Below are 13,354 nucleotides of genomic sequence, written 5' to 3' on the forward strand. Positions count from 1 at the left end.
ACGGGGAAGGGAGCAGAGCCCGAAGCAACAGGATGAGGGGGGCTGAGGGGACACAGCTGGGGGCTCATGCGGACAGCACAGACCCAAAGCTCACCTTTATCACCACTGCTGCCACAATCCCCAGCAGGGCCAAGATGACCAGTGCCATTTGGCTCTTGTTAAGCTGCATAAAGACAAAAAGCTTGACCAAATCCATCTTCTTCTGGCTGCTAGGTGGATACCGCCATAGGTTCAAAATCTCCATCTTCAGGTCCTTGATCAAGTAGGAGCGGCGGTGGGAGAAGGTCTCAAAGCTGTGCTTGCCATGGCAGGTGCCCATCCCACTGTTGCCTGAGACACAACCCAGCCAGGTCATGCTGTGCACAGTGACAGTTACATTGCTGAGATTCTGTTTGGCAGCCCCCAGGACACAGAGACACCATGACTGTGGTGCTTCCCCCTCTGGAGTGGCTGCTCTGCTCCCCAAGGGCAGCTTTAATAACTGCACAGAAACAAGTGAGGAGCTGCTCACTGCCTTGAGTTCACTGCTAGGTTGTGTGCATCCACCCTTGAGTGTTGATGGCACCAGCCCTCTCCTTCCCAGGATCCAGCTCTGCTTCTCCCACCATATTCAGACTGGGGCAGGGGACAGGAGGGACAGGGTCTGGCATTTCAAGCAGTAAGATATAAAGAAGACATTCAACAACCTGCCATCAGAAACACCCAAGACCTCAGCACTCTACCCACAGCCAGGGGGTCTCTCCTACAAAGCCATGAACCAGCTCAACCAGCTGCTTGGCCACAGGCAACTTTATCCCATGCCCCAGTGCAGGAGAACCTGAGCTGTGGATAGATGTGCCAGAGGGCCTTCCTAGAGGGTTTACAGGCACCAACTGCTCCAGCCACTAATGAGCCTTTTTATAAAGGAGCAGTGAAAATATTAATGGAAAAAAACAGAGCTGCAAGTTCCTGAACTGCCAGATGCCCATGATGGCACCTGGGTCTGAGGTTGCTGATGGGAGACTGAAACCAGGTGTTTAGGATGGAGCAAGGACTTACCCACACCACCAAAGGGCAGACTCAGAAGCCCATATTGTATGACGACATCATTCACTGTCACACCACCACTGGAGGTCTCTGATACCATCCTTGTGATCAGCTGCCCACAATGAGAGATGGCACAAAACAGAGGGAAATCAAGATGGGCCAACAACATCCCAGCATGTAGCAGAGGAGATAGGTGTCAAAGGTGATGCCTGCACGCCACTTTGTGGTGGGGACAGGCTGTGCCTTGCTCCTTGAGGGAGCACAAGCTCAGCCCAGCATGAACAGACACAAAATGAAAAGGCTCTCTCTCAGTGGGACAGGTTGTGCCTGAGCCAGAGCCTGGGCTGCTCCTCAGCCCTCCCACCTGAACTACCTGAGGCTGTTGTGTCATTGCAGAGCTCTGCCACAAATTCCTGACCTGGCACAACAGAGCCTGGATCCCGGGCGTGAGACATAACAAGGAAACTGAATCCACCAGCATGGGCTGGCAACCAAGGTGCACGGGGAGCTGTGCAAACCCAGAGTCCTGCAGCAGGAGACTGGGAGCTTCCAGCAGCTCTGGGGACACTCATGGTCCCCTGTGAGGCTGTGATTCACAGGCAAAGAGGAGACAACAGAGACCCTGTGGGGAGTCAGGCCTGGGGTGGGCCAAGCTCAGGAGTGAATTGCACACAGACACCTCCACAGGGAGCACAGCCCAGACTCACCTCCTTGTTGTTGGAGAAGACATAGAGGGCAAGAGGCTTCTCCCGACGGTTGATGAACTCAATGGCTTCCTCCACACTCTTCACAGTCACAATGGGGAGGACTGGTCCAAAGATTTCCTCCTCCATCACCTTTGACTCTGGAGAAACGTCGGTGAGGATGGTGGGTGCTGAGGGGAAGAGAGATGGTGTGAGCAGGACAGAAGGGGTGGTCCATCACAGCACCTTCTCTTGGGTGGGCACTGCCTGCACACAACACACCCCGAGCAAGCCACAGACACACGCAAAAGGCTACCACAGCACAAGGGCCCAGCCTCCAGCTGCCCCCCCCAACAGCTACCAGAGGTACCTATGAAGCAGGAGGCCTCATCAGTCTCTCCCCCATGAGCAATCTTCTGCCCTTCCAGCAGGCCCAGGATCCTCTTGAAGTGGCGCTTGTTGATGATCCTTTCGTAATCAGGAGACGACTTCACATCTGCCCCATAGAACTCCTGACAAAGGGCACAGCAGAACCAAAGTGCTCAAGAGACCTCTGCAACAGCCACAGCACAGGGCTGCCGCTCCAGGACCTCACACCTGGCCTGTAATGGGGACAACTGCCACAGCTCCAGCAACTCCACGCTCACCTGCAGAGTGGCCTTGATGTTCTCCACCACCTTGCTCTGAATGGATGGGTCACAGAGGATGTAGTCAGGGGCGATGCAGGTTTGCCCACAGTTCATGTACTTGCCCCACGTTATCCGCCTGCGGGCACAGGCAGAAGGTTTCCCTGGGCTCAGTCTCTTCAGACCCCACAGCCCAGCCGAAAACGCCTGAAGGACACCCACAGGCTGGGGACAACAGCCCACGGATGTCCCCCTGCCCTGTCCCACCGCTCACACCCCACCAAGGGCTCCAAGAGCCTGACCTGCAGGCGACAGCCAGGTCACAGTCCCTGTCGATGTAGCAGGGACTCTTCCCACCCAGCTCCAGGGTGACCGGCGTCAGGTGCTTGGCTGCCGCTGCCATCACGATTTTGCCCACTGCGGAGTTGCCAGTGTAGAGGATGTGATCAAATCTCTGTTTCAGCAGCTCTGTGGTCTCAGGCACTCCTCCAGTGACCACGGGGTACAGATCCTGCAGGGAAAGATGTGGGGGGGTCACCCCAGTACAGCTCATCACTGTGTCACAAAGAAACCCAGGGACTGATGGAGACCCACACTCACCTGGTCAAGGTACTGAGGGAGGAGATCAGCAATCAGCTGAGCTGTGTTCTCACTGACCTCTGATGGCTTCACCACCACAGCATTGCCTACAAGTCAAATGCAGCACAGCTATTGAGCCTTAACACTCCTCTCCTGCCTCCTGCTGTACCCACCCACAGCCCCTGGAAGGACAGGGGCTGAAGCAGGTCCCCACCTGCTGCAATGGCCCCAATCAAAGGCTGCATGACTGTCAAGAAGGGGTAGTTCCAGGTCCCTGTGACCAGCACCACTCCCAGCGGCTCAAAGCAGGTGTAGAGCTTATCCCTTATCGACAGCAGGTTCCTCTTCACAGGCTGAGGGGCTGCCCAGGATGGCAGCCTGCCCGTGGCCAGGGCCAGCTCCTCCAGCACAATTACCATCTCATAGATGAATGCTTTGTGCCCACACTGTAACAACAGGGAGCTTGGGATGGGCCAGCAAAGGCACCCAGCTCCCACACCCACTGCACCTGCCCAGGGAGGCACAGCAAAATCATCCAGGACCATGCAGACATTAGAAGTCGTCTGGCATGGTGAAGGCAGCCCTGGGAGTTGCTGCTTTCCTCAGGGCTGATCACTGTCCATGCACAGCAGAAGGGAGAGATCTCCCACCACCAACAACACACACCTTGTGCAGATCTGTCTTCATGGCTGCCAGGATCTCCCTCTCCTTTTCCTTCACCATCCTCTGCAGAGCTTTCAGCTGCTGGATCCTGAACTCCAGTGAGCGGCACCGGCCCGAGTTGAAGGCAGCTCTCGCCCGCCCCACGACCTCCTGTATCCTCTCCATGGCTGCTCAGCACTGCAGAGACTGACCAGCAAGACTCAGCTGACCACAGGGCCTTTGAGGGCTGCTCAAGCCTGGGAACACTGAGGACACCATGAAGAGATGTCCTACCTGTAGCAAAATAAGGAGATATTCTCCTTCCATAGAAACTGCTCCTACCTGCACAGGGTCCACTAACAGACACCAGCTCTGATGGCAATCTAGCATCCCTTGGGATGGATAGATCCTGTTCTGTAGGTGCTTTCCTCTAACTTGGACATACCCTTAAACCCACCACCCACCCTACCCTTTGCTCACAGGGAGGCTGAAACATGGAGATGGCCATGGTCTTGGTGTGCAGCCAGCTGGAAGTGGAGCTGTGTACCTGGAGCCAGCTCATGCCTGTTTCCCCCATAACCTCAAGGTGCCCACATGGCTTTGTGCAAACCTGACAGCCCTCGCAGAGGTTTTGTCCTGCTTTCTGGCAGCACTACTTCACCTTTTAGCCAGGACAAGAGCTCTTCCTGCAGTCCCTGCCTGAACGAGACACTAAGGTTCCCTTGCAACCTTTGCCATCTGCCCTTCCCTACCCACCTCTGCAGCTGTGGGACACAGCCCCAATCCCAGCCTCCCAGCCAAGAAAGCAGATGATTCATTCCAAAAATGAAGTAAAAAAGAAAGTTACCTGCAGAGAAGCTTCTCTCTCTCTGCCAGTCTCCCACGATGAGTGCAGGCAGTTGCAAGCCCTTCCCCTAATATGGCTTGGAGCTCTCTCTCCTCCCACAAGAGGACACCTGCCTCAGGCTCTTGCTAGACACAAGAGGCCCTTTACCCAGATATATCCTGGCACCAGGAATGTGGGAGCCCTGCATGGCTGCATCCAGCTGCCCCTGTGGGATTGTGAGACCCCAAGGCTCTGCCCATGCTGGTTGCACAGGGCCAGGGGAGCACTTTCAGGCTGCTGCAGCAGCTGCTGGCAGCCAACGAACACAGCCCAGGCTGTCAGCTGGGTTTAACACCCCCCCAGATGGGCAGTGCCTGCGGCTGGGGGGCAGCAGGGGGTAGGTTTGCACAGGCTGGGACTGGATTCACAGATTGCACTGGCTTGGAAAGGAGCTTCATCTTGTCCAACCCCCTCCTGCAGTCAGCAGGGACAACTAGATCAGGCTGCCCAGGGCCACATTGAGCCTGATGTTGAATGTCTCCAGGGATGGGGCCTCAATCACAGCCCTGGGCAGCCTGTTCCACTATTTTACCACTCTCATTGTAAAGAACTCCCTCCTGATGTCCAACCTAAATGTCCCCTGCTCCACTTTCAAATCACTGCCCCTTGTCCTGTCACCACAGGCCCTTCTACTAAACAGTCCCTCCCCAGCCTTGCTGTAGGTCCCCTTCAGATACTGAAATGCAGCATTAAGGACTCCCTGGAGCCTTCTCTTCTCCAGGCTGAACAGCTCCAAATCTTTCAGTTCGTTTTTGTAGGAGAGGTGCTCCAGCCCTCTGATCACCTTTGTGGCCCTCCTGTGGACCAAGAAAAACTGTCCAGTTTCTCCACAGCTGCCAGCATCACCACACCTCACACCCTGCCTAGCTCCAGGCATCTCTTTGGCATCCTGCTTATGCTGTCCTGCCAGAGCTCTGAGAGATCCTTCCCCATGAGCAGGAGGTCATCATGCCAGGGACCTGCACTTCTGCACTGGATCAGAGGCACCTTGCAACACGTGTGTGATGTTTGGGCCAGCCACAGCAGAGCAGGGAGCAGCAGAACATGGGCAGGATTACCTCAGGAGACAGCAGGGACTTAACCAGGCTCAGATTATTATTTAAATCCTGTGTTTATTTAGTACTTGCAAAATATATCATTAAAAAGGCTTAGCATATGGATTTTCAGCAGACATGAAGAAATCCCACCTTATTGCACAGTAATTCTCTACAGTGAGCAATTGCATTTAGTAATAATCTTTATATTTTCACTTCTTTAAAAATTAACATTTCTCACGTCCTTTTCACCTTAATTTTTCCTCCAGCATCCTCTCCCCAGGCTAGAACAAGCCCCACATTACCTCTCAGTGCAAGCTTATAGCAGCCCCAGAAGCTGTAACACAGAGGAGTATGTACACACACTCTTTCAGTAACTGTTTTTCCTTGGAGGATTCTGGTCAGGAACAGGTTTGTACTGGTTCTGACTGGGATGGAGTTAATTTTTGCCACTCAGTTTCTTCACAGTAGGACAGTGCTGTGGTTTGGATTTGGGACTGAAGCAGTGCTGGTAGCACACTCATGGTTTAGCTGCTGCTGAACAGTGCTGGCACAGTGTCACAGTCTCCATTTCTCATCCCACCAGTCCATAGGTGGAGGACAGCAAGAAATGGAGAGGGGACACAGCTGGAAGAGCTGACCCCAGCTGACCAAAGGGACATTTCAGACCATGTGGTGTTGTGCTCAGTGATAAAAGCTGACGAGGCAAAGAAGAGGAAGGTGGAGTGGACACAGAGCTTTGACAAATTTGCCCAAGTCACCACTAGGTGCTGGAACCCTGCTCTCCGGGATGGCTGAACACCTGCCTGCTGAAGGGAAGTAACCAATGGATTGCTTCATCTGTTTGCACATCCAGCTTCACTTCACCTATTAACTCAGCCTACAAGGCTTCTCACTTTGATCCTCCTGATTCCCTTCCCTGTTCCACTGAGGGAGCCAGTGAGTGGCTGACAGGGGCTAATCCTCAACAGGGCAGTTTTGATTCTCCCTTCTCCAAACAGGCCTGGAAGCTCTTTTGTATCAGTGTTAGATACTCTTATCTGCAGAGCACAGGCAGTGCAGCCATCATCTTTGCCACTTTCTAACTGCCAAATAATTGTGACAGGCACAGGATGAAACCCAGAGCCCCAGAAAGGGCTGAATCCCAGCTGCAGATGCTTCTGGTTTGCAAAGACCCATGAATGTTTCACCTCAATTAAACGTGCAAGGGGAACCTCCCTGGGTTTATTCACAAGCACCACTAGTGGTAGCAGCCAGCACAGTCTGCTTCAGACTCATCACCAAAAGGGTGGCTGTCCAGAGCACAACAGAAACCTGCAGGGAAAAACCTGACAACCCAGTGACAGCTGAAACTTCAGCTCCTGTTTGTCACTGAGGGCAGCTGAGGGATTTGGTCCAAGACACAGCATGTGTGTCCCTAGGAGCAGAGTTCTGTGTGGCATGGGGTGGAGGCAGGGGCTGGTATCTCTTGCTCTGCAGTCCTTTTGAGGATTTGCACCACTGGTCCCTCTGTTTCAACGTGGCTGTTCAGTAAACAGGAACCTGAGCTTTCTCCTGATTAGTGTCTCTCTAAGGGTATGCTGTGTGCTCAGCAGCTCACTGAAAGAACCCAATACAAAGGAAAAAGAAGGGACTCCCCAGCTCAAGGCAGCAGGCACAAAGCGAGCACTGAGTGTGGCTTGCACTTGGCATCTCCTCCTCTCTTCAGCCTTAAACCATCTGTGAAAGAAAACACAACACCAAGGTCTTGTGAAGGATTTGCTGAGATAAAGCCAATTCCCTTTCTAGAACAGCCTGAAGTGAAGCCCCCTCACTCAGGGTGAGCTCCCCAGGGCCCTCCTGCCCCCTGGGCATGCACTGACTGTGGTTATCCTGAGTGCTGCAGCTCGGAGTGCTGCCAGGCAGAGCATTGCGTGCTGGCTCTGGGGGAACCTTTTGCATTCACTACTCTGATGTGGCTTTGCACAATCTCAAACCAGGTCTACACACAGGAGAAGAAAAAGGCTCCTACCTCACTGTGACAGCCACAGCAGTGCTCTGAAACCTGCTCCTCCTTACCATACTCTGGGCCAGCCCAGCCTCTGCACAGCCAGCACAATCAAGAGGGCTTTTCTCTTCAGCACAGAGTGGTGATTCTGAGAAAACCCAAACGGTTTCAAGATGCTGTGAGTTCCCCCCCTTCACTGAGAAGCCATTCACCTAGACATGGCCTGGCTGCTGCTCCAAGGCCCGAGCCAGCTGCTGGCTCTTGTGCCTTCTCAACTCAAACATGCAAGCAGGTAGGTTACTTCTGGCTTGTTGGGCTCCTGCACATCTCCTTGCAGCAGGAACTACACGGAACAGACTGAAGGGCAGAGTCCTGATCTACACTGCCACCTCCTGTCCCCTCAGTGGCTGCTCCATAAAGTCAGTTACTAAACCCTCAGGGCAGGGATGGGTAGGATGAACAGCTGAGCTTTGGAAGGAGCAACCAGCATAGGCAGACATAGCATTTGGTCCATCATCCATGTAGCATTACCAGAAATCCCACTTGGAGTTTTAGATTTTATACCTCTACCTAAGGAGGCATCTCAAGTTCTCCAGCTGGCACCAGCAAGCGTCAGCCCCCGGCAGAGCAGGGAGGACATCCCACCCTTCTGCACTACCCAGCCAGAAGCAGAGAAGGAAATGGAAATAATGGGAGCTAAGGTCAGACAGGGGCTGCAACAGGGTGAGGAGCAAGAGCTCATTGTAGCCCTTGGCAGTAGGACACAACCTCCCTTCCCCAGGATACCAGAGCCCAGAGCAGCAGCCACTTGGGCTAGGCTGTGGAGCGGATCACAGCACTGCTGAAGAAAGCCTGGGAATTGAATCCACTCCTACCTAACCTGTCCAAAACACACCAGCCTCTGCCCCTGGAGGGAGCTTCTCACAGCTGTCACCTACCAAGACACAACAGCCTAGGTGACCTGAGGACATTCCTGTCCTAGATACCACTTGCAAGAGGGAGAAGCAGACCGTGACAGTTTCAGATGGGCCAGATATCATCAGTTCCCAGACTGAAAAATCAGGCCAGGGTCTAAGGAAGGGCTACAGCTGCAAAGAGTGAACCCGCAGAAGATCAGATGGATTGCACATGCACCCAGAGAGATGGCAAAGACCCAAAGCTCACCTTGAATACCACTGCTGCCATGATCCCCAGCAGGGCCAACACAGCCAGGCCAATTTGGCCCTTGTTAAACCGCTTCAAGAGGAAGAACTTGGCCCAATCCACCTTCTTCTGGCTGCTGGGGGGGTACCGGAGGCTGTTAGTCCCTTCCATCTTCAGGTCCTTGATCAAGCAGGAACGGCGGTGGGAGAAGGTCTCGAAGCTGTGCTTCCCGTGGTAGGCTCCCATCCCACTGTTTCCTGAGGGACAGAAGCCAGGCAGCCCTCACCGCAGGCTCAGCCACTCAGACCTCGGCCGCTAGAGGCCGCCGGCAGGGCAAGCAGCAGCACAGGAGAATTCCAGTTGCTTGCCAGCTGCCATGTGCCTTACCCACCCTGCATCTGCTTCCTTGCACAACTTCTCCTCTGCGTTCCTGCAGAGAGGACACAACTGATCCTTCCTCTCTGCAGCGCTTCTCAGTCTCCCAGATGTCCACCTGTACTCCATCCCTCTTCTTCCTCAGCTCCTTCTCACTACACACTCTCCAGTACTTGTGCCCCTGCATGCACTGTTGCTGTACCTGGGACCATCTCCAGCTCATCCCTGGATTTAGCTCCCTTTCAGAGCACCACACCAAAGCTCTAAGATCCAAACAGTGCTGTGTGAGAAGGGGCTCCTGAGGAGTTTTACAGGGTGCACTTCAGTTTTTTTAGGAGTGTTCCTGCTGCTCCCAGCAGCAGAATACTGCTGGTTCATGCGTTTTTCTCTTTTGGCCTGATCCAAACATACTCCCAGAATTTATTATTGAGAGGTGCTACACAGAAACCCTTTGGCTGTAACAGGCACTGGGGTACCTGGACACAAACCATCTGCTGCTGTTCCCTGGGTCACACCCTGCAGCAACACAACACTTGGAGGAGCTCCAGTAACTTACCAACACCACCAAAAGGTAAGGTTGAGAGGAAGAAATGCATGATGACATCATTTCCAGTAAAGCCCCCACTGGAGGTTTCTGAGATGACTTTTTTGATTAACTGGCAAGAGAAAGCAAACAAACCAACCCTTAAAAAGGCCCAGCAGAGACCAGACAGTTTAACTGAGCAGGACTAGGAAGGGAGCTGAGCCCACAGCCCATCACATCCCTTTCCCTGTCTGACAGCTCTGAGAAGCCCTCTTCACACAGTACTGAAGAGGAAAGGTTCAGAAGAGGAATGGAAAAGATGGAAACCTGGGAACTTTCCTCCCTAGGAATATATTAAAAGTAACTAAATTGATCATGAAAGACTACATGGCACCAAAGATGAAACACAGGATTTTATCCCTTGCATCAGTCATGCAAATATGAAGAACTCCAGCAAGAGACTGGGAACTTCCAGCAGCTCTGGGGACACTCATGGTCCCCTGTGAGGCTGTGATTCACAGGCAAAGAGGAGACAACAGAGACCCTGGGGGGAGTCAGGCCTGGGGTGGGCCAAGCTCAGGAGTGAATTGCACACAGACACCTCCACAGGGAGCACAGCCCAGACTCACCTCCTTGTTGTTGGAGAAGACATAGAGGGCAAGAGGCTTCTCCCGACGGTTGATGAACTCAATGGCTTCCTCCACACTCTTCACAGTCACAATGGGGAGGACTGGTCCAAAGATTTCCTCCTCCATCACCTTTGACTCTGGAGAAACGTCGGTGAGGATGGTGGGTGCTGAGGGGAAGAGAGATGGTGTGAGCAGGACAGAAGGGGTGGTCCATCACAGCACCTTCTCTTGGGTGGGCACTGCCTGCACACAACACACCCCGAGCAAGCCACAGACACACGCAAAAGGCTACCACAGCACAAGGGCCCAGCCTCCAGCTGCCCCCCCGCAACAGCTACCAGAGGTACCTATGAAGCAGGAGGCCTCATCAGTCTCTCCCCCATGAGCAATCTTCTGCCCTTCCAGCAGGCCCAGGATCCTCTTGAAGTGGCGCTTGTTGATGATCCTTTCGTAATCAGGAGACGACTTCACATCTGCCCCATAGAACTCCTGACAAAGGGCACAGCAGAACCAAAGTGCTCAAGAGACCTCTGCAACAGCCACAGCACAGGGCTGCCGCTCCAGGACCTCACACCTGGCCTGTAATGGGGACAACTGCCACAGCTCCAGCAACTCCACGCTCACCTGCAGAGTGGCCTTGATGTTCTCCACCACCTTGCTCTGAATGGATGGGTCACAGAGGATGTAGTCAGGGGCGATGCAGGTTTGCCCACAGTTCATGTACTTGCCCCACGTTATCCGCCTGCGGGCACAGGCAGAAGGTTTCCCTGGGCTCAGTCCCTTCAGACCCCACAGCCCAGCCGAAAACGCCTGAAGGACACCCACAGGCTGGGGACAACAGCCCACGGATGTCCCCCTGCCCTGTCCCACCGTTCACACCCCACCAAGGGCTCCAAGAGCCTGACCTGCAGGCGACAGCCAGGTCACAGTCCCTGTCGATGTAGCAGGGACTCTTCCCACCCAGCTCCAGGGTGACCGGCGTCAGGTGCTTGGCTGCCGCTGCCATCACGATTTTGCCCACTGCGGAGTTGCCAGTGTAGAGGATGTGATCAAATCTCTGTTTCAGCAGCTCTGTGGTCTCAGGCACTCCTCCAGTGACCACGGGGTACAGATCCTGTGGGGCAAACAAGCCTTATAGTTACCATGATTTAAAGCACATGTGTCAAGGCAGCAGCTCTGCATGGGGAAGGCTCACTTGGGAGCTGTGTTAACAGCTGAACAAAAGATTGAGAACAGAGAAAAGCTCTGCTCCATCTCTGAAATTCAAGTTTCATTTGAACTAAAAGAATTGGGAGTTTGTAGCCAGGGCTGAATCAGGCCATGGAGTTGCTCCTGAAGATTAAACCTCAGGGCATGTACAATCACTGGCCACCCCGAGGGCTGCCTCCTTCCTCAGCTCTCATCCTACATCAAGAAAATGCTAAGTCCTTGGAGGAAGCTCCCAGTAGAGCTGTGCTGAGAGAGAAACAGCCCCAGGGACACACTGCAATGGATGTCAGAGCTGCCAGAGAAGCAGAGAAACAACACATCCTGCTCTCAGTGTGGTTTGGCAGGACGGGGAAACCCAGGACATGCTGCTACAGAGTAAATGGCACCCAGTCCTTAGGAAGAGCCAGGCACAGGCAGCATCTAGCACAAACTTGTGTTCACCTAGGGGCATTCCTAGCCCTGCAGAGAAGGAAGCAGCTACTGCAGTGAGAGGTAAACACACACACCTCTTCACAGGGTGTTCAATGTCAGAAGGGATGTCATGTTGCAGCAGTGTTATATAAGCACATTAGGTTATGCAAAGGTATGAAGTACATGGCAACATGTTAGTGCTCTATGAGTAATTCAGCCCTTCCTGTACCTCCTGCTTAAACTCCTTTGGCAAAAGTAGGCAACTGACACGACTCTAGCCCTTCAAATGCAGGCCAGATATTTCCTCAAGACAATCTCATCAGAACAGGACCACACTCACCCGATCAAGGTACTGAGGGAGGAGATCAGCAATCAGCCGAGCTGTGTTTTCACTGACCTCTGATGGCTTCACCACCACAGCATTGCCTACAAGACAAATGCAGCACAGCCATTGAGCCCTTACACTCCTCTCCTGCCTCTTGCAGTGTCCACCCAGCCCCAGGAAGGACAGGGGCTGAAGCAGGTCCCCACCTGCTGCAATGGCCCCAATCAAAGGATGCATGACCAGGACAAAAGGGTAGTTCCAGGCCCCGATGATCAGCACCACTCCCAGCGGCTCATAGCGGATGAAGGCTTCATCCCTCATTGTCAGCAGGTTCCTCTTCACAGGCTGAGGAGCTGCCCAGGATGACAACTTCTCCATGGTCAGGGCCAGCTCCCCCAACACTCCCATTACCTCATGGCTGTATGCGTTGTGCCCACACTGCAAGAACAGGGAGCTTGGAGAGGGGTCAGCAAAGGCACCCCCCTCCCACACCCACTTCAGCAGCTCAGCAAACAAGGTCAATTCTGTTGGTTCTAAGTGTCTGATACTGGCAGTGCTGTCTCAAAGGATCCCTGACAGAAGGCAATGGGTCTGGGCGTGCGGGGTTCAGTGTATGACAGCAGGCAAAACCTGACAGCCAGGACCTGCCTTTCCAGTCGCATCTCAGACTAGCTCCTTAGCAGTGGTGACAGCAGACCTTAGCAGGCCTCAGTGAGGGCCAGGACCATGAAGGACATCAGCAAAAGCAGCCCTCAGCCTCCCCATTTTCCCTTCCATGCTGATCACTGTCTGTGCATGACTGACAGAAGAAACTTCCCAGTCCAGACCTTGTGCAGATCTGCCTTGATAGCTGCCAGGATCTCCCTCTCCTTCTCCTTCACCATCCTCTCCAGAGCCTTCAGCTGCTGGATCCTGAACTCCAGTGAGCGGCACCGGCCCGAGTTGAAGGCAGCTCTCGCCCGCCCCACGACCTGCTGCATCCTCTCCATGGCTGCTCAGCGCTGCGGGGACAGAGCAGCAAGACTCAGCTGACCAGGGCCGTCGCTCCTACAGCTGGAGAGGGACATTTCCCACAAGCACCGGCCACACTCAGCCACCACTGCAATCCCACCTCGAGGGATGGGACTTGCTGCTGCTCGGTCCCAGCTCTGATCAATCTTTCTGAAACCCGAAATAAATTGCTGCAGTTTTGTGCTTTAAAAAAAGTTTGATAAGGCGCACTGGGCGCAAATGGTACAACAGCAACCGCTGCCGGGCAGGGGCGGAGGTCAGGGAC

At 53.9% G+C, this 13,354-nt stretch overlaps 2 protein-coding genes across 3 annotated transcripts; both read right to left on the reverse strand.

The window, feature by feature from the left end:
- Window positions 1-64: 64 nt before the first annotated feature.
- On the reverse strand, window positions 65-3,742 carry LOC128977069 (aldehyde dehydrogenase family 3 member A2-like). Its single transcript, XM_054394537.1, has 9 exons — window positions 3,581-3,742; window positions 3,129-3,360; window positions 2,936-3,021; window positions 2,638-2,846; window positions 2,357-2,474; window positions 2,080-2,221; window positions 1,734-1,900; window positions 1,039-1,138; window positions 65-330 (listed from the first exon to the last, which is right to left on the reverse strand). The coding sequence occupies exons 1-9, from the start codon at window positions 3,740-3,742 to the stop codon at window positions 65-67; spliced, it is 1,482 nt and encodes a 493-aa protein (XP_054250512.1).
- Window positions 3,743-7,157: 3,415 nt separating this feature from the next.
- Window positions 7,158-13,067, reverse strand: LOC128977058 (aldehyde dehydrogenase family 3 member A2-like). 2 transcript variants are annotated; one of them, XM_054394526.1, is made up of 10 exons: window positions 12,906-13,067; window positions 12,285-12,516; window positions 12,094-12,179; window positions 11,039-11,247; window positions 10,758-10,875; window positions 10,481-10,622; window positions 10,134-10,300; window positions 9,538-9,637; window positions 8,628-8,863; window positions 7,158-7,195 (listed from the first exon to the last, which is right to left on the reverse strand). In XM_054394526.1, exons 1-10 carry the CDS (start codon window positions 13,065-13,067, stop codon window positions 7,187-7,189), a joined length of 1,461 nt encoding a protein of 486 aa, XP_054250501.1. In that variant the 3' UTR covers window positions 7,158-7,186. The 2 variants fall into 2 exon arrangements, with proteins under 2 accessions (XP_054250501.1, XP_054250500.1); XM_054394525.1 differs by lacking the exon at window positions 7,158-7,195 and adding an exon at window positions 7,531-7,611.
- Between the last annotated feature and the right edge of the window lie 287 nt (window positions 13,068-13,354).

The sequence above is a fragment of the Indicator indicator genome, chromosome 30, assembly GCF_027791375.1.
Source record: "Indicator indicator isolate 239-I01 chromosome 30, UM_Iind_1.1, whole genome shotgun sequence".
NCBI lineage: Eukaryota > Metazoa > Chordata > Aves > Piciformes > Indicatoridae > Indicator > Indicator indicator.